This window comes from Bos javanicus, chromosome 10 (genome assembly GCF_032452875.1).
Source record: "Bos javanicus breed banteng chromosome 10, ARS-OSU_banteng_1.0, whole genome shotgun sequence".
Lineage (NCBI taxonomy): Eukaryota > Metazoa > Chordata > Mammalia > Artiodactyla > Bovidae > Bos > Bos javanicus.
Genome location: NC_083877.1, coordinates 20549860 through 20569749, shown reverse-complemented (window position 1 = coordinate 20569749; position 19890 = coordinate 20549860). Strand labels below are relative to the sequence as shown.

Below are 19890 nucleotides of genomic sequence, written 5' to 3'. Positions count from 1 at the left end.
CTGGGACTGCCCTTGTTTGCATAATGATTGCATATATTTGCATCCTATTTGCTCTCAGCTTCTAAGCACAGCACTGTGGGTGTTTAGGTGCCATTTGCATATCACTGCAGGTGAGGCTCAGGCCTTTGAGATGCGGGCACTTATTAATTCCCCGTTCTTTTATTTTTTTATTATTATTATCACCCCCCGCCCTCCGTTCTTTTATGTGCTGGTTCAGAAAAGAACTTGAAATGCCTAATTCTAGAGTCATTCAGATGCAGGGTTCTGAGGGTGGGGGAGTTGGGAAGGTCCAGTTAAGAGCCAGTGGGGAGAGGGCAGCTGGAGCCTTTGGTGTGTCCAGGGTGGAACCGATGGTGGGGGGTTTGGCTGCAGAGACGAGCTCTGGTTCTTAGTATCAGTTCAGAATAGTGGCCTACACAGCCACTCCTGTCCTCCCCCGCTATGATCCCTTCACTGTGTGACCTTGGGAATGTCCCTCCCCCATCCTGTGTGGAAGGCATTAAGCCTCTAAGCTCACTCCATCCACTGTCTTCTCTGAGCACAGGGGTTCTCCTGACTGCATACTGGAGTTAACTGAGGAGCTTTTTAAAAACACTAGTGCCCTGGCACTGCCCCCTGAGATTCTGATTTCATCAGTGGGCCCTGGGTATGGGTTATTAATAAAAGCTCCCTGGTAACTTTAATGTGCAGCCAAGATTAAAAGCTACTGCCTCTGGCTCTATCCTCCCACCCTGCCCCCTGCCCCCCACAGCCTCCCAAGACCCACCTCCCTCATTTCCAGTTGCTGCTAATCTTTCTCTCATTATAGGCTTACTTAGCCACAGGGTCTGGCAGGACCATTTGGATGCTAGTGCTTCTGTTGGAGGCCTCAGAAATAAATCCCTTCCCCTGCCTCCCCCTGACCACGTGGCTGATGGCCCTCATGTGGCAGGATAGTACTTGGCAGGGGCTGGAAACTCCTGTCTCCACCTTGGCCTTGCCCAGTCTCGGCTCCCTCAATCTCATCACTCTGCCCGTGGCTGGTCCAGAGAGGGGTCTGCAGGGGCCAGGATGGAGTTCGGGGCTTCTTCTGTGCAGCTCTCCTCCCCACTCCTCTCCCAGACTCATGCATCCAGCTCATCCCACCCACTCAGGCTTGGTTGTCACTGTTTCCCCACCCGGCAGAGAGGCCTGGTAGCCCCTCTTGGCTCCTTACCCTCAGCCCTGTTGCAGTGGTCTCCCTGTAGCCCCAGAGCCCCAGCCCAGCCCCCTCTCCTCTCCCACCCCACGTCCCCATTCCCGGCCCCCAGACCCATTCTAGAGAAGGAATGTCCAGAGCAGCCTGAGCATTATTTCAAACCAAGTTGTAGTAGACATGGCTGTCATTTGGTCTTCCCCAAACTTGCTAGGCTCCTAACAGGCCTGTCCTGCACAGGGCAGGACTAGGAAAGTAGAATGGGGCCTCTGCACACCCCCCCACATCCTGGCCCACCTGTGGGTCCTCAGTTGCCAGGGGCCTGTGAGATGGAGGTCTGGCCACAGAGGAACAGACAGAACACCAGGCAGGTGTGTGCCTCCGGCGAGATGGCAGACCTCGAGAGAGACTACGGGTAGGTGAAGATGTGAACTCGGGGACCGAGGCTAGCAGTGTGGGCTACGGGGTTTGCTGTCAGTGCTCACATTCTGACTTTGCCATCACTGGCTGTGCAGTCCAGTGCCTTGGGCTCCTCACCAGTAAAAAAAAGTGTGATGCTGGCATCTGTCTTCTGAATTTGAGGATTATGGGAGAGGAAGCCTGTGGTGTAGCATGGGGCTTGAAAGAAAAGTGAAAGTGTCAGTCGCTCAGTGGAGTGTGACTCTTTGCAACCCCATGGACTGTAGCCCACCACGCTTCTCATGGAATTCTCCAGGCCAGAGTCCTGGAGTGGATAGCCATTCCCTTCTCCAGGGAATCTTCCTGACCCAGGGATCAAACCCAGGTCTCCTGCATTGCAGGCAGATTCGTTACCACCTGAGCTGGGCTTGGGACAGAGCAGTTGCTCAGTAAGTGCTGTTGTGATTATTGTGGTCTCCTTCCTGACCTCCCGGAGCTCCAGCCACTCCTTACGGCTACAGTCCCCTCTCCCTTGGGTTTCAGGCCCCTAAGCGGTTAGTGGGAAAGTGGGATTAGGGAAGACTTGTGCCCTTGCCCTTTGGGGTGGGGACTTCAGCTCCACCTTGTGGGGCCTGAGGCTTCTAATTGGGGTTGGTGGTGACAGTAGCAGGAGCACCAGAGCTGGAGCAGCCCCTGCCACCTACCAGGATGCAGCTCAGGTCCTGCAGTTCACGAGCTTTGTTCCTGCAGACCCTGGCCCGAGTCCACCCAGAGGGAGGAGGGTCTGGGCATGGTCAAGCCATATTCCCTCCCCAGCAGTGACAGAACTGAGCAACTGGTCTAAGTAGGTGTAAAACTGGCGGAACTCGGTGATGGATTGCAGTGTGTACGTGTGTGTGCATGGAGGGGAGGTGGCAAGTGCAGTAGGGAGGAGGAGTAGAGAGTTCCTTTAGTCTAAATGGACCTGAACATCCTTCTTCTGAAAGGTGGAGGAAAAAGACATTTCCAACTTAGTTATATCTGGATCAGGTTGAACAAGAAAACCACCAGGGATACCCCAGGGCCGCAGTGTGGGTGTGTAGAGTGTGTGTGTGTGTGCATGTGTGTCTGTGCACACATGTGTATTGTGGCTGGGATGGGGCAGAGGCCTGGGAAACACATCCGCGAGAAGCATCAGCCTTAAGACTCAGCACACAAGTGCCATTTGTCACTTTGCCATGCTCTGCCAAGACTAATGTGTCTGTTGATGGTCACTAGGATGATCGCTAGTTGAAAAAGAAACCTTACATTCCCTCCTATTTCACTGCCTCCCCCAGTGTTCTAACACGTCTCTTTTTCTTTCCTTAAATTCCTGTTCATTCTCTTTCTTCCTCCCTATGTCCCCTTGAGAAGCCAGTGTTACATCTTCAAGCCCGGTCACATCAGTGCAATTGAGTCCTGGGTAGCGGAGGCCCCACCCACCAGCTATGTCCTTCCCCTCCGCAGCAGGTAAGGCCCTTACCCCCCAGGCAAAGGTCTGGGCTTCAGCACAGGACTGGGCTCTGCTGGCCACCACCCATTTCCTTTATCCCTCTCTGAGTCAAAAATACAGACTCTGGGGCCCAGAGAACTTGCGTTTACACATGCCACTTCTGTGCAGCCTTAGCTGGATAGAGAACCATTTTCCTGGTTCCAGGAACAAAGAGTGGGCTTAGGGTCACTCAGGTTTGCTGGAGAAGGGAAAATGAATAACCTCCAGGCAAGAGGCTTAGAACAAGAGTGAAAGCAGGAGGGGTGGGATGAGATCATAGAATGGATAAAGCCAGTCCACGCTTTCACCTGAGGCTCAGGACCAAGTTTTAGGAAGCTTGGATAGGGCCGGGGTGCTTCTATTTACTTTATCTCTGTGCTCATGACCACTGTCGCTCTTTTAAAACATTATATTTAGGTCTTGCTCACTGGAAGTATGTAGACACTAGTCTTTCCAGAATGAATTTGTCCCTGTTTTCATCTCCACCATGACTGCCATTACCACCAACCCCATCACCAGTATCAATACAGAAATGGCCATTGTAGATCGTTTTTGTTGACCGAATGAAAGCCAGCACTACCATCACCACCCCTGACATCTTCATCTCTACCACTGCCAGAATCAAATCCTCCCTGCAGCCACCTCCACTGTCATCAATTAATCACACTTTCTGCCACCCCCACCCCCCCACCACTGATAACAGCAATATTGCTAACAACCACCATTATCACCAACCTCCCCACCATCATCACCCAAACTTATATTGCCACCTGTGCCTCCACTACTACACCAGTTTTGACATCAACTCTACCACCACCACCACCGTCATGGACATTACCACTGCGGTCCTTATTGACATCGCGACTACAGCCATGCACCACCATCGTTACCAACATTGCAGCTCCTCCCACCCACTGTCCTCCTCATCACCATCATGCCTGAATCACCGCCGTTGTCATTGGCGCCACCGGCACCACCACCCATTGCCATCTTCTCTCCTAGAACCATTTTCTTCCTTCAGAGCACAAAAGGAATATGCAATTATATATTCTTCAAGGCAATTGTCTGGTTCCCACTCAACTGCGACTGCCATGGAAACAGGGATTGTGTCCTTCCTTTCCCCATGGTGGAATCCTCAGTGCCTGGACAGTGCCTCGCAGTACGGACTCCATAAATGTCTGTTGAATTAGCAAATTATTTAGACCCACACAATCTCTACACTGAAGGGAACTTAGTCTCTTGGATCTGAATGCTCCCCATAGTTCTACCTCAGGACTGGACTTTACTGGAGGGGAAAAAAACATGCGGTGATAAAAGTGATAAACTAAGAGAGGAGAAGCCTGTGCTGGCTCCGTGATGCACACGGTAACAGTGTGGGAAGATCTTAATCCGCAGGCCACCAGCCAGGAGCACAGCAGGTGAGCTGAGAGATGTTCAGTCTTCGAAGATCTTCATTGCCATCACTGTATTACTTGGAATTTATCTGAACCTGGATCAGTTCAGCATCAAGACTCAATCCAGCTCATCTTGAAGACAGACAGTGGTGTTCAGACATGCTCCCAGTAAGTCAGAGCCTCCTTGGAGGTAACTTGGAGGAAATGATGAGCTTCAAAAAGGGGTCTGAGAGAGCGATCACAGGCAGGCAGGCTTCTGGACTTCCCAACCAAATTTCAACCACAGAACTCTTAGTGCAGATTTTGTAATAATGGAGCTCCAGTAATTTTAAAATCAGGTTTGAAAACCACTGGCCTAGAAGGCAAGTACTTGAATTGCTTAGTTGTGGAGTAGATGTTTGTCATTGATGTCCCAAGCAAAAATCATAAGCCAATTAATGCCACTAGGCCAAAAGAAGCATTAGAAGATGCACACGTGATATTTTTATGGACTCTTCCCAAGGTCACAGTTAGCTCATCTTTTATTCTGGTTCTTTGTTGAAGTGGAAAACAGTTTTGTTCTGAGAACTTTATTCCACACAGGATCCTTATTTAGATAAATTGTCTTGGGAACAGAAGCTTGAGGAAGTGCACAGTATATGAATTTACCCATGTACCCTCTTGCCCAGCAAATGCTGGCTTATTAACCTTGCAGAAAAGACCCTGGGGTGCGGGGGAAGCAGGATCCCACTCTTCCGAGTAACCCCCTCCATCAGAGGCATAGCAGACAAGAGACTCAGAGCCAGCTATGGATGGGAGATTGTCACCTGAGGGGAAGAAGACCAGCCACTAGTTGGGGACACAGTGCCTTTCCAGTGATGGTCACTGAGAGTGACAGGTGGGAGCAGGAGCATGACGATGACAGTTGTGCCTCACCCACAAGAGCCAGGTCCACAGCAAAACCACAGATCCCTCCCACCCATCAATCAGCCCCCTCTGAAAAAGTGTAGCCGCTGGGCAGGGCTCGTGTGTATGCGTACATATGTACACTCACACAGTAGGTGTGCACACTTGCCAAGCAGCTATGGGTCTGCCCTCAGGGTGACCCTCAGAGCATGGGCAGGCTGGGTGGGGGGCTTGGGGCAGGCGCACACTTTGGGGAGAGCAGGTGGCAGGAGCTTCTGCCCTCAGGGAGAGACTGCTCTGCCTGAGTCAGGGAAGAGATGCCACTATCTGGAGAGATTAAGGCTGAAAAGGGGAGTTTAGTTTGAGGCGGCATTTCAGGCTGAGAAACAAGATGTAATTGTGAGGGGCTTTGAAACCAAGGAAGGAGCCTCTTGCTAGCCAGAGATTTGTGCTGTATCCTTCCACAGGCTGCTGGGGAGGTTCTGGAAAAACAGTCATGTATGATTCATGTGTGGGGAGTATAGAAGAGCTATGGGGTGGGAAGCCCTGGGCTCTTGCCCCTCTCCAGACCAGGGATTGAGCAAGCATGTTGGACATGTCCATCTCTTCCACAGGAGGCAGCCCACTCAGAGTCAGTTATGCCCGAAACCCTTTGTTGCCTGGCGCACCACTGCAGCCTTGGAAAACCCGCAGCCCCTGAGGAGTCGCTGACCAGCACCGTCGCTTCCCAGTGTGTGCCCTTTCTCTAGCTCTCCCATCTCTCTTCTCATTAGACAATCCTGTCTCTACCCTCACTCCCCACCCCAGGAAAAACACTGCTCACCACAAACCATGACTCCAGAAGGCTGTTGTTATCACAGCTGTATTACCTACACCCTCACCGGAATGCCCCCTTGGACTTCATCCTGACCTCACAGCTGAAGTACCACCTCATCCTGTCCATGGAGGGCGTCTGTCCATTGTGAGCAGTCTCAGAGAAAGAAATCCTTTAACGACTGAGGAACCTGGGGGAGAGGAGGGTTCTCACAGGTAGCGGTGGACAGACATTGGTCTGTCGCTCTCATTCTTCAGTTCGTTCAGCAACGTTTCCCTGAGCCCCTGGGTGCCCAGCCCTGTGCCCAGATCTGCCCGGATGGATGCAGGGAATGAGGGATGAGGGCTGCGTTCTCAGGAAGCCCAGTCTTCTCTGTGAAGCACGAGTTATGCATGCGAACAGTGAGAAGTCTGTGCAGAGCAACCCCCGTGGGTTGGTGGTGGAGAATATAGCACAAGCTATGTCTCTGAAGTTGAATACACCTGCCATGGAGGGGGCTTGGGCGATCGGGGAAGGCCTCTTGGAGGAAGAAGGGAAGGAAGACAAATAATCAAAGTGACTTACATCCTTCTGGATGAGCTCAGCGTAAACTATGCAGGCAGCGGAGATCAGCTCGTCGGCATCGAGGTCAATGAGGTTGTTGCAGGCCTGTGCCGGAAGAAGGTGGGTGGAAGCAGGTCTCCCTGGGCACAGGCTGGCACAGGCAGCGACCCGCTGCTTCAAGGGGACGAGGCCGCTGCTCATGGCAGTCACTTGGGGCCACCCAATCTCTTCTCAACTAGCTTGGCACAGTGCCTGAATTTTACCATTGGAATTTTATATATTGGAGAGATGGGGAATGCAGTTTTCATTCTTGGCACTAGAGGGTCCCCAGGGTTTCCCCGAGTGTTTCATGGGATTCTGGGAGGACTCGTTTTATGATGGGGGTGCCATCTAAGATGTTTTGGATCACAGACTTCAGCTGCTTTTCAGAATTGTTGGAAAACTCTAGGTCTTTTGTCACAGGAGGACCCTAGGGCCAAAGAGTTAACTGTCAGTCAGTCCAGCCTCAAGGTTAAGAACCGTTCAGGGTCTTAGCTCCCCACCGCCGATGCTAAACAGGGGTACTGGCAATGATGATGGTTATCACGCTTCTGTGTCAGGCCTGTCTGGAGGTTTACATGAGCTGGTCTATACGAGCACTTGGCACAGTGTTTGGAGTATGTCAGTCTCCCCAGTATTGCCCAGGGGCAGCCAGGGCCTCTGAGTCTGTGTCAGGGGTCTCCGGGAGCCGGTGGGGCTGGACTGGGCTTTGCTGGAGGACGCTCTCACCAGGAGGATATCGTCGCCCGTCATGCTCTCCTGTAGCACCTGCTGGCGCACCATCTGCAGCATGCTGTAGGCCACCAGCACCTGGAAGTTCCTGCAGGGTTTCCCTGTGAGCAGCACCTGCAGGGGCCAATGAACCTCAGTCTGGCCTGTGGTCAGATGCCCTTCGGATGGTGCGGTTCCCACCAACCACGTGACCTGTCAGCCATGCCTGGGCCTTGCTGCCCGTGTGCTCATTCATTGACTCTCATTCATTCATTCAACCTCTGGGGTTCTAGGCATTGTGTTTGCTGTTGGGGGACTCAAGGAAAAAGGCTTTAGGGATTCATCAGCTAGAGAGGAGAGACAGAGAAAGAGAGAAGGAAGGGAAGGAGGAAGGGAGGGAGCAGGAAAGAAGAGAGACAGGGGGAGAGAACTCCAAGAATGACTGGTTAACTCTGTAGCTTTGAGTGGTGCTTTGGCAAAACAACAGTTGTGTCAGGGGTGTCACTAAAGGCCTGATGGTTGAGCACAGAGATCAACAGGCCAGGAGTGAGGAGTGAGGTGGGGGGAGTTGACCTGTGGGGCGCTGAATGCCAGGCTGAGCAGTGGGCCCAATTCTGCAGGCAGCAATGGCCATAGGATAGGGCGGTGGGTGTGTTCCCCGGGGAGTGCATCTTGCCCTGGAGACTGGGGTCAAAGAAGTGTAGGTGTGACCTGTCCTTGGGGGGCCCCTCCTTCTCCAGGAGTCAGGGCTCAGAAGGTGTGGGCACTCAGGTAGAAGGGAAGGCCAAGGAAGAGGCAGCTGGGAAAGTGAGGGCAGAGTGAGGGCCCTTGGGCTGGCAGGGTGGCAGGGAAGCTGAATACAGACCAGCCTTCTGCTGCACGAGCCTCGAGGACCTTCCTGCCTGCACTGCCCTGAGAAGGTGCAGTGGAGGGATAAGAAGAACAGAGGGATCAACTGATGTTCTCACATCTCTCAACAGGGCAGGAGCAGGGCCACTGGCCCAATAAATATCAAAGAACTGTATCCAAAATGAAGTGAAGTGAAGTGAAGTGAAAGTTGCTCAGTTGTGTCTGACTTTTTGCAACCCAATGGACCCATGGAATTCTCCAGGCCAAAATACTGGAGTGGGTAGCCTTTCCCTTCTCCAGGGGATCTTCTTAACCCAGGGATCGAACCCATGTCTCCTGCATTGCAGGGGGATTCTTTACGAGCCGAGCCACCAGAGAAGCCCAAGAATACTGGAGTGGGTAGCCTATCCCTTCTCCAGAGGATCTTCCCAATCCAGAGATTGAACCCGTCCAAAGCTGGCAGTAAAGGGAAGCAAGGAAAAGGGCCTCCCTGTTCCTCTGCCCCAGAGCAGCAGGCACCTCACCTCCCAGAGCCTCCAGACGTCGTCAAAGGTCTTGAAGGCACGTTGAAAGCAGAGGCAGAACCAGGGGAAGAGGGATGGCACAGCCCCCGCACCCTTCCCTTCTGTGGGGAGAGAAGCCCAGAGGCCATGGTCAGGGGATGGGAGATAAAGCGGAAACACACATGGGCGAACAACTGAGCATGGAAGCACACTTGGGAAATTAAAAAAAACCCAGGCTGTCACATTTCCATCTGCCCTTGGAGACTATTCAGGGTGGATTTTCAACTGTCCAGATCCTAACTCCATCCAGATGAACCCTCCTCCCGGGGCCGGAAGAAAAGACCAAATGATCTCACTTCCTCCCCCATGCTTGGGAGCTGCTGCCCTGGACTGGGTCCCGGCCCCCCTCCCACGCCTTCCCTGGGGTTGAGGGAGGTGTATGGTAGCAGAGGGAGCCACTCACTTAAGTGCTCAGCGAACACAGGATCCAGGAAGTTGATCAGGGTGTTGAGCATGTCGAGGTTCTTCCCTACCCCGATGTTGATGACACAGCTGTGCTCCTGCGAGAGATGAGTGGGCAGGAGGGACCCCCTTGAAAGCACTAGATGAGTCAGCCTTGCTCCGTCAACTTCCCAATGCTGGAGGCCCTGTGTATGTCTGGCTGGGCCTGGCCTGAGTCTCTGTATGTGTCTGGGTGTTGGAGCATGGGTGTTTATAAACACACATCTTGCCTGTGTGATGTGTGTGTGTAGTGGGGATGTAGAGATGGACCAGGTATGGCTCACAATGCAGTGAACTTAGATATTCTTCCAGACACATACCATGGGTCTGAACCAATCAGGATAAGAAAAGAGCAGTGGCATGTTGTTTCAGGGATGGAGAAGGGGATGAGGGTGGGTTCTGGGCAGCCTCTCACAGATCATGAGGAAAGGGAGTAACAGGGAGCAGCACCTTTAAAGCTCTCAACCTCACAGTGTGGGAATATCGAGTCCCTGGAGGGCCTGGGTGCAGGTCAAGTAAAAGTAGCGGTGAGAGACAACAGTGAAGACGAGGCCTGGAGTGTTTGGCTGAGGTTTGGGGATTCTACTATGGAGCCTGTAGGGAGCCCTGGAGGATTTGCAGGAGCAGAGCCATGTTTGGGGCAGGACGAATGCCGGGGAAAGGTGCCCTCACTGGGCCTTTCCAAACCTTTCAAGGTCTGACAAGAGCTGGACCCAGTGCATCGCTATCCTCGTTTCTCAGTTCCAATGCTTCCACCCCCACAACCCGGAACAAACCCCACGGGGGCTGGCATTGCCTTTTTCTGGGAGAAGCTCCTCTGGGACTCAGAGGGCTGTTTCAGGGCTGGAGGAAATGACTGGGGCTGCCAGTGCCTGCCTAACCTCAAGGGGTCATTTGAGGAACGCGGAGGTCCCTAAGCCAGGCCCAGCTCTCACCGTTTTCTGTAGGAAGAACTGGAAAAGCCAGAAGGTCTCATGGTCATGTTCTACCATCAGCTGGAAAATCATCACCATCTCATGGAAGCCCTGCTGGTACTCTGGAGTGGATGGGGGGCCAGTGAGGAGGGGCCGGGGCGGGGAATGGTGGGGGGTTACGGTGGAGCCTGGGCTGGGGCAGGGCACTGTCCCAGGAAGGAGTTGAGAAGGGGGAGCTGAAGGGAGGCCCCACCCTGTGGCACACCTGCTTGAGTGTTGCAGACATAACTCAGGAGCAGGATCTTCTCCAGCCTCTTCTTATCGAGGAGGACATTGCCCAGGGGGTCTTTGTCATAGAGTTTTTTAATGTCGTATGCTAGGTTGGGGGCAAGGGACAGGTGGGCGTCACCAGATCACATCTAGCAGAATGTCCATGGGTGAGTTTATTACCCCCAATCCAAGAGGGTAGGACCCAGGACATCCTGGGAAGGGGGCTATGAAAAAATTTACATCGGGGACTTCCTTGGTGGTTCAGTGGTTGAGAATTCTCCTGCCAATGCAGGGCACACAGGTTCTACCCCTGGCCGGGACCTAAGATCCTACATGCTGCAGAGCAACTGAGCCCAAGTGCCACAAGTACTGAATCCAGACGCCCTAGAGCCCATGCTCCAGGACAAGATGAAGCCACTGGAATGAGAAGCCCATGCAGTGCAACAAGAGAAAGCCCATGCGCAGCAACCAAAAATGAAATGAAAAAAGATACATCAGACCACCAAGCTTTACCCTTCACCACAACCTGAGCTGCCTGGAGTTTTTCCTGCCTCCAAATCTTTGACCAGTCTGTACCCTTTGCCAGGAATGTCCCTCCTTCCTGCAGTTCAAATCCAACCTAGTTCAAGGCCAAGAGGGGAAGAGATGTAAACAACCAGAGAAAGAGCATACGCCCAGGGACACACACTGGGCCGCTTGGGGCAGCCGGTGGAGCCAGGCTGGTAGGGTAACCAAGATTGAGCCGGCAAAATCCGCAGCATGTGTCAAGGCAGCACCCAGGAACCAGGGCACAGACATGACGTAGGAGGAGCCAGAGAGGAGGGCTTCCAACCCTCCCCTCTGCCGGGCCCCGCCCACCCTCCTCGGCTCACTGATGCTGTTCCGAGTCTCTATGAAGTTCCGGTGCAGGTTTTCCAGAAGGGGCTGAATCTTCTGGTACATCTGGCATAAGGCCTCGTAGTTCTTCCTGTGAGGACAGACCCGAGGCTGAAGGAGGCATCCTTCCCTCCAGGCCAGTCGGGGGAACTCCGAGCAGTGCCCTGACCCAGGTGGTGCGCCCTCCCTGTGCTGCCTCCCATCCCCCCAACTTGCCCAACCCTAACCATCCTCCGGGGGGCACCTGGAGTGCAGGGGAGGTGGCTCTGTAGTCTGACCCCTGCACCTGAATCCTGGATCCATAGTTTAAGAACTGGATGTCTGCCATTAGGGGATATCATGACTGGGGGATATCACTGGCCCTCCCTAAGCCTCCGTTTCCTTGTCTGTAGAGTGGGGCTAACACTAGCGCCTGTGCCTCAGGATTGGAAGGACTGGATGAGGCGGAGTTTTGTGCCCATCATTGGAATGAGCTTAGGTGTGTGGTGGGCGGAATGGTGACCTCCAAAGATAGGTCCATGCCCTAACACCTGGAACTTGTGAATATGACTTTCTTTTGGAAAGGGGTCTTTGCAGGTATACTTAATTAAGGATCTTGAGCTGAATTATCCAGGTGGCCCTAGATCCCCCAACTGTCCTGGAGTGGTCTCTAGCTGTCCCCTGAGCATGTGGATATTCCCTAGCTCAAGAAGGCTGCACAGGCCTAGGGATGGCTGGGCTGGGCAGGGTGGCGGGGCAGCGTGAGGAGGTGCTAGGGTCGAGCTCAAGTTGGCAGGGTGTGGACTGGTAATCCCGAGCAGGTGGAGCATGCAGGGTCCAGGGTGGGGGTGGGGGAGGTGCCTGTGCCCCTTGTGTGGGGGTCCTGAGTCAGGAGAGCCATGGGGGTTTTGCCTCTTGAAAACAGAAGTCCATCTGAAGGAAGCAGCCTGACCCTAGCAGGCTGGGGTGGGCGCCCCCTCCCACCTACACTGTCGCCTCCCTCTTGAAAGGATCTGAAACGGTCTACCTCCTCGTGCTGTCCACCGTGAGCCGCTCGTCCTGGGAGCTCTGCCATGAGTAGTAGCCCGTGAGGAACTTCCAGGCTTCTGTCCTCACCGTGGGGTGCAGGCCCTGGGTGGGGGCAGAGGTGAGAGGTTGTGAGCCCCCTGAATGCCTGAAAGAGCCCCCTCCAATGCCATGCCCGCCCTGTTGCCCACCCACGCCCCCAGTCCAGGGTGAGACCGAGGGTAGCTTAGGACTGTACCCTTTCCAGGATGTTAACACAAATGAAGTCTCGTGACTTGGCCAAGTGACCGTTCTCGTCAAAGAAGCCATCCCATTCCGTCTTGTCAATGGGTGGTTTTCTCTTCACCTGGCAAGGACAACCACGTCAGCCCTCGGTTAGGAACCTTTGGCTTTTCTTTAAGAGTGAGTTTTAAGTGATATACTCTGGATTTTGCAACATGAATCAAAATTCACAGCCTCGGACTCACTTCTGAAAATTTAACCCCAGGAAATTACTGAAAACATATAGAAAAATGCTGTATGCACAATAATTTTCATTGCACACTACTTACTAGAATGAAAAAGGCAAGCACTCTCTAAATGTTGTGCAATAAGGGAATAGTTAAGTAAACTATGGTTTATATGCTCAATGGAATATTGTGAGGCATTTAAATCGATACAAGGAATGAATAATCTGGGAAAATACAAAATACAAAATGTTAATGGAAAAAAGCAGAAAGCAAAGCATTCAGAATGCACTCAGTCTGCATTCTGTCTGTGTACATACTCCATATACATGTTACATATTGTAAAAACCACACCTTATATACTCTTGAGGTGAATTAACCACTATAAAAATCCTGTTTGAAAAAAGACTGAAAAAAAAACCCTGAAAAAAACCACCTAAAAACAAAACAATGATTATCTTTGAATGATAGGATTATACTTTTCCCTTTTTCTTGTATTTTCAAGCTTTTCTATAACTATAATGTATACTTGCCTTGATAATGGAAAAATAAAATAAGTACTAATTGAACACATCTATGAGATACATTTTACCTTTTCTAGAAGAGTAAAATGGTACATCATAAGGAATGGTTTCTGCTTACATAAGTGGTATGTGTGTGTGTGTGTGTGTGTGTGTGTGTGTTGGGGAAAGGTGAGTGCAGTGCGTGCAAAATAATTTAAAATGCTCATAAGACAATAATTAGGAGTTGAATTCCTATTGGAATAGGGGAAGATGCCTAGAGGAGTCTTGCATTGAAGAGAATATCTTGAAATGTCACATCTCAGTCTTGAAAGTATGCTGATGGACAGAGCTTGGCAGGTGACTAGACATGTCTGATATATATATTCCCAACTTCCCATTGATAGATACCTGAATATGCATAGGTGTGACTCAAACTTAAATTTGCATACAAGTCACCTGAAGATCTTAAAATTCTGATTCTGACTCAAAATGTCTGGGGTGGAAGCCAAGATGACACATTTCTAACAAACTCCCAGGGCATGCTGGGACCACAGGTGTAGAAAGGTGTTAGAAACAAAAACAGCACTGGAAATTAAGAATTAGAGCCCACAGGCCCAAATTTGGGGTAATTTCTGCTAACTCTGTTTGGGAGAGATGGATCGAGCAATATACTTTAATTACTCATACATGCTCCATCTTCTAAACCAAAATAGGATATATGGGCCCAAGAAGGTACAGAAAATCTTCACTTTGGCCTAACCTTGGGAAGCAGGGTCTGCCCTGATGCCACGTCCCAGTTGTATAGACACTGTCGTCTGAGCTGATCAGAGCCAGGCTTCTGTCCTCTGACAGCAGTCATGTTCTCACAACCTATACTCAGAAACTGCAACACTTGGCAGGAAGTAGAAGGGAATAGGAAGAGCAGGGCTGTGTCCTGGGATCTTTCATTATAGAAGGGAATGACTGAACTTTAGGAATACATTTCCTTATGAATTTTAGTCAGTTGGTCAATTTCTACAAAAAAAAAAAAAAAAAAAGGGAGCTGTGATTTTGATGAGGATTGCATTGAACCTATAGATCAATTTGTGGAGAATTGATAATGCTACTGAATCTTCTGACCCATAAAACATAGTATATTTCTCCATTTATTTAGGTCTTCTTTAATTTCTCTCAGCAATGTTTTGGTGAGATTTTGGTATGTGTAGGTTATTCATTTATTTTATCAGATTTATTCACAAACATTTCATATTTTGGATGCTGTTGTAAAAGGTGTCATTTTTAAACTTTCAACTTCTAACTCCTCATTGCTAGTATTTACAGATATAGCGGATTTTTATGTTTTGATCTTGTATCCTACAACCTTGCTAACCTCACTTATTAGTCTTAGTAGCTTTTTTGGTGGGTCAATAGGATTTGTTATATAGGCCAGCAATCAGCAAACTATAACCCATGGGCCAAATCTGGCCTTCAATCCATTTTTTTTTCAAATAAAGTTTTATTGGCACACAGTCATGCCTGTTCACTCATTTGTTGTCTGAAGCTGCTTTTATGCTACAATGGCAGAGTTTAGTAGTTACAACAGAGATGTATGGCACACACAGACTAAAGTACTTACTACTTTGACCCTTACAGAAAAAGTTTGCCAACCCTGACATAGATGGGCATGTTATCCATGAATAAAGGCAGTTTCACTTCTTCTTTTCCAAGCTGGATGTCTTTTATTTCTTTCTCATGTCTTATGCACTGACTAGAACTTCAAGGGCAATGTCAAATAAAAGTGGTGAGAACAGACATCTTAGCTTTGTTCCTAATCTTAGAGGGAAGGCATTTGGGCTTTTATGGTTCGGTGTGATGTTAACTGTAGGCTTTTTGTAGATGCCCTTTATCAGGCTGGGAAGCTCCCTTCTGTTCCTAGTTTTGTGAGCATTTTATCAGGGATGGATGTTCTTCATCAATGGAGATGATCATACGATTTTTCATTTTTTAGCATGTTAATAAGGTAAATTACATTGAATTATTCTGAATGTTGTCATTCCTTGGATAAACCCTCGTGGTGATGTATTATCCTTTTTAGACATCATCGGATATTATTTGCTACAGTTTTATTTAGGATTTTTGCATCATTGTTCATGAAAGAGCTTGGTCTATAATTTTGTTTTCTTGTAATATTTTTGATTTTGATATCAGGGCAATGTTGGCCTCATGGAATAAGTAGGAACCTATTCCCGCTTTTCAATTTTTTTAGAATAGTTTGTATAGAATTGGTATTATTTCTTTCTTCAGTATTTGGTGTAACTCACCAGTGAAGCCAGCTAGGTCTGGAGTGTTCTTTGTGGGAAGATTTTTAACTACAAATTCAATTTTTTATTAGATTGAAAGATAGTGTCAGAAGAAATAATTTTATTTTTGACTTTTTAAAATTAGAGATTTATCAGAATAGGGCATTTTCCTTCTAATTCACTTTAAAAAATAAACAATGCAGGAAACAGCAAGGAATGAATAAATGCATAAAGCATAAAAATGATTGAAACCCAAAGAAATTAATTATGGAAACAAATGCTTAAGTTTCCTTAATAGTTGCAAACACTTTAAAAGCACTGGTTTTATTTTAAGCACTTTATATTTACAACTGTTTAATCTTCACAACCACCCATGAGGCAGGTGAGGTTGTTACACGGCTTTACGTGTTAGGGAACCAGAGGTCTAGAGGGTTAATTAGTGTATCTGAAGTCACACAGTAAGTATCAGAGCTGAGATTGAACCCAGAGTTGTTTGGTGCAAGAGTCAGGGTGCTTAACTCCAATGCCATGCCACCAGGGAGTGTAAAAGGCAAGGATTTTCAGTTTAAATAAAAGATATACACCCTACTCGAGCTGTTAGGTTTTCCAGGTGACTCAGTAGTAAAGAATCAGCTTGCCAATATGGGAGTCTGAGGAGACACAGGTTTGATTCCTGGGTTTGGAAGATCCCCTGGAGGAGGAAATGGCAACCCACTCCAGGATTCTTGCCTGGAAAATCCCATGAACAGAGGAGCCTGGTGGGCTACAGTCCATGGGGTCGCAAAGAGTTGGATATGATTGAGGGACTAAGCATGCATGAGAGCTGTTAACAAAAGGTATACATTAAAATTAAATGCCATAGAAAGATTAAAAAATAAATGATGAACGAAGACATGAAAAAAGGGTTAAACATAATGATAGTGGCAAACTAATCAAAGCAATATGCACAGAACACTATAGTAAAAGATAGGGCATCGACATAATAAGGCAGAGATAATTAGAAACATCAAAAGAAGGCATCTGCTGAGCGCTCGGAGAATTTGCATCACTAAACCTCTACCTGCAACAGTTGGCCATCTGCCTACTTTGCCTTGGCTGAATTTGTTTTTAAAAAGCCACTGACTTCTTCCAGTAAACTCTGCTTCTCTCTGCCCAGCCTCTTCCCTGTATGTCCCTGGACCCAAGCAAACTACGGGGCACCCACAAGAACTTGTAAGACATTTGCTAGCAAGCCAAGGACAAGCTCAAAAAGCCTGACCACCGGCAGAGGCCTGCAGGTTGGTGCAGGGGTAGGGGGCAGAGGCAAGGTGGGTGGCGATAGGAATTTCCACAGGAAGTCCCCTCCCTCTCTTCACTAGTACATCAACATCGCCTGTCTATGCCAGAAAACAGAATCTGTATCTGGGGTTCTTCAAAATAATGGAGACGGTGACCTCAACGGCCACTCAAATCCACCTTCATCCTCCTATATTCCTCTATTCCTTGCTCCACCAACCTGTTAACACCCTGCCCACAATCTGGGTACAAGGACCTGGTCACCCAGGAGGAGAGTCTGGTAGACCGTGTGGTGCTACCAGCTCTGCAATAACACCTTTCCTACTCCCCTAGGAAGAGTACTGCTAGGCAAAGCAGGTATGGAAATCTCTTCCCGCCTTTGTGGTGTACCTCAGCAGGGTGAAACTCCCTACCGGCAAACCTGGGGAACGGTGGGCCATGCTTCCCCTGGAGAAGGGGGCCAGAGGTGGGAGCCTTAAATGGTTCAACCTCTCTAACAGCTGTTAGTGGCCCTTGCAGCAGGCATACATCTTTTCAGCCTCTTTCCCCCACTTCATCATTAGGTTAAGGATTTTCTCCAGTATTTTTTAGTGAAATAAGAAAGCCACTGGAGGATAAGAAAAATTTTCTTGATGGGTTTTTTGATGCCAAGTTGCTCTGAATCCTCATAGCAACAGTTGTTGTTTAGTCTTTAAGTCGTGTCCGACTCTTTGCGACCCCATGGTCTGCAGCATGCAAGGCTCCTCTGTCCTTTACTATCTCCTGGGGTTTGCTCAGATTCATGTCCATTGAGTTGCTGATGCATCTAATCATCTCATCCTCTGCTGCCCTCTTCTCCTCTAGCCGCCAATCTTTCCCAGCATCCATGTCTTTTCTAATGAGTTGGCTCTTCGAATCAGGTGGCGAAAGTATTGGAGCTTCAGCTTCAGCAACAGTCCTTCCAATGAATATTCAGGGTTGATTTCCTTTAGGATTGACTGGTTTGAGCTCCCTTGCAATCCAAGGGACTCTCAAGAGTCTTCTCTAGCACCACAGTTTGAAAGCATTGATTCTTTGGTGCTCAGCCTTCTTATGGTCCAACTCTCACATCCGGCGTAGCAACAGAGCCCCCAATAAAGCCTGAGTTCAACTGTGGACAAGACATACTCCCAACAGTAACCATAATCGTCTCAGAGATTCCTACCAAGGAAAGAGGGAGTGTCTCAAGGAGGGCAGGCATATTAAGAGTAGACAGTTTGAGGGAGGGATGTGTGTGACTTGAGAGAGTTATCTGGGTGATATTTATCAACCCAGGTGTGGAGTGTGTATCATCAGAGTAGTATAGTTATCTTTAAAAAATGGCTTAGGGACTTCCCTGGTGGTCCAGTGGTTAAGATTCCACCTTGCAATGCAGGGGATGCAGGTTCGATCCCTGGTTGGGAATTAAGATCCCATATGCCGCAGAGCAACTAGAGATTCGTGTGATGCAAAGAAGTTAGGTGCACATCAGAATGACCCCGAGGTGAAGCTATAGATTGATGGGCCCCTTGCCCAGAGTTTTGGGTTCAAAAGATCTGGGACTCAAGAATCTGCATTCCTTATTAGACCAAAGTTGATGCTGATGCTGCAGACTCAGTCACCACACTTGGAGAATCACTGATTAGGAGATGGACTCCACAGCTTGGTTTAAATACCCACTCTGCCACTGACTGGGCTTCCCAGGTGGCGCTAGTGGTAAAGAACCTGCCTGCCAATGCGGGAGGCATGAGAGATGCAGATTCGATCCCTGGTTCAAGAAGATCCCTGGAGGAGGGCATGGCAACCCACTCCAGTATTCTTCCTGGATGAATCCCATGGACAGAGGAGCCCGGTGGGCTGTGGTCCATGGGGTCACAAAGAGTTGGACATGACTGAAGAAACTGAGCACAGCACAGCTGCCATTTACTAGCAGTGGGTCTGTAGGAAGTTGCTTAGCCCCGCGGGCTCAATGTTCTCATTTATAAAGTGAATATAATAGCTTCACCCACCTCACAGAGTTATGATGAGACTGTAAAGAAATCATTTACAACAGTCATTGTACATACTAAATGCCATATGACAGTTTGTTATTTTATTATTATCCTTCTCTAAATTTCGAGAAATGAAGAGAAATATAAAGAAAATTCAAATCAAGGCCTGGTGATAACTTGCAATAAAGCAGTAACATTTAAAACTCAGGGAGAGAGGTACCCATTTTGCATTTCTGCTTTTCTATGTATCACTCTCTAAATCACAATGATTAATGAGACTTGAGATTGGTTAAGGTCATTATAATTAGTCACCATGATTTTGAAAAATATACAGTGTGGAAAATTCTGACTGAGGCTGAATTCTAACGAATAGCTTCTCTTAATTGGACGTGGAAACCACCTGCTAACAAAAGCATTACTGCCACCTGGTGGCAGCATACCAAAATTGTTGGCAAAAACACCAAGGAAAATTCAGCATCTTTAAGACAATTTGCAAATCAGGAACTCGTTAAAGTTAGAATGTCACTTATGGGAGAAAAGTAACACCGGCTTAGATAGAAGGGTAAAGGAAGGACTTGTGTTTTTCAGTCCTGTTGTCAGTGATGACGGTGAGACCAAGGTTTGACCTACCCTGCTCCACCTTCTAGGCCAGCTCAGGGTTCCAGTCCTTCCCACCCAACAGGGGAAAATAGCCCTAACAGGGGAAAATAGCCCTAATGCAAACCAGAGATTGGGGAGGGGGGGACTTGGAGCTGATGAAGAACACCTACCAGGATGAAGGAGGCCGACTGCCTGGCAGAGAGACTGTTTTCGGGAGAGAGGGTGGTCATGGCCCCTGCTGGCTGTCTTCAAGCAGCTTCTGACTGGAGTTTACTTGGAGCCCTAAGTGATGCTTTAATTAAGCAGGGGAAGGTGGTCTTCCTTTGGGGGGATGCGTTGCTTTCCCAGGAGGAACTGGGCCTCTGCTGACCTCCCATACTCGAACAGAGCCAGCCAATATGTCATAAAGCCC

The 19890-nt window shown here is 49.1% G+C and overlaps 1 protein-coding gene and 1 long non-coding RNA gene across 5 annotated transcripts; one reads left to right on the top strand and one right to left on the bottom strand.

Annotated features, from left to right (window-relative positions):
- Window positions 1-941: 941 nt before the first annotated feature.
- LOC133255768 (uncharacterized) lies at window positions 942-8519 on the top strand. Its single transcript, XR_009739044.1, has 2 exons — window positions 942-4645; window positions 5977-8519. It is a non-coding gene; the product is annotated as an uncharacterized LOC133255768 (long non-coding RNA).
- TBC1D21 (TBC1 domain family member 21) lies at window positions 6195-19875 on the bottom strand. Of its 4 annotated transcripts, XM_061430332.1 has the most exons (12): window positions 19649-19851; window positions 14097-14350; window positions 12626-12733; window positions 12389-12492; window positions 11379-11473; window positions 10502-10612; window positions 10258-10358; window positions 9285-9381; window positions 8843-8943; window positions 7488-7604; window positions 6741-6824; window positions 6195-6366 (listed from the first exon to the last, which is right to left on the bottom strand). In XM_061430332.1, exons 2-12 carry the CDS (start codon window positions 14193-14195, stop codon window positions 6334-6336), a joined length of 1050 nt encoding a protein of 349 aa, XP_061286316.1. In that variant the 5' UTR covers window positions 14196-14350; window positions 19649-19851; the 3' UTR covers window positions 6195-6333. The 4 variants fall into 4 exon arrangements, with proteins under 4 accessions (XP_061286316.1, XP_061286317.1, XP_061286318.1 ...); XM_061430333.1 differs by lacking the exon at window positions 14097-14350 and having other exon boundaries at window positions 19649-19875; XM_061430334.1 differs by lacking the exon at window positions 10502-10612 and having other exon boundaries at window positions 19649-19853.
- Between the last annotated feature and the right edge of the window lie 15 nt (window positions 19876-19890).

Bases quoted from the DNA above. Each gene is read 5' to 3' on its own strand.
- TBC1D21 (XM_061430332.1), bottom strand. From the start codon at position 14,195: ATGACTGCTGTCAGAGGACAGAAGCCTGGCTCTGATCAGCTCAGACGA. The intron at 12,493-12,625 runs GTACAGTCCTAA...GCCCCCACCCAG, and splicing joins GTGTTAACATCCTGGAAAGG to GGCCTGCACCCCACGGTGAG. The intron at 6,367-6,740 runs GTAAGTCACTTT...CCTCTCCCCCAG, and splicing joins CTGAGCTCATCCAGAAGGAT to GTTCCTCAGTCGTTAAAGGA.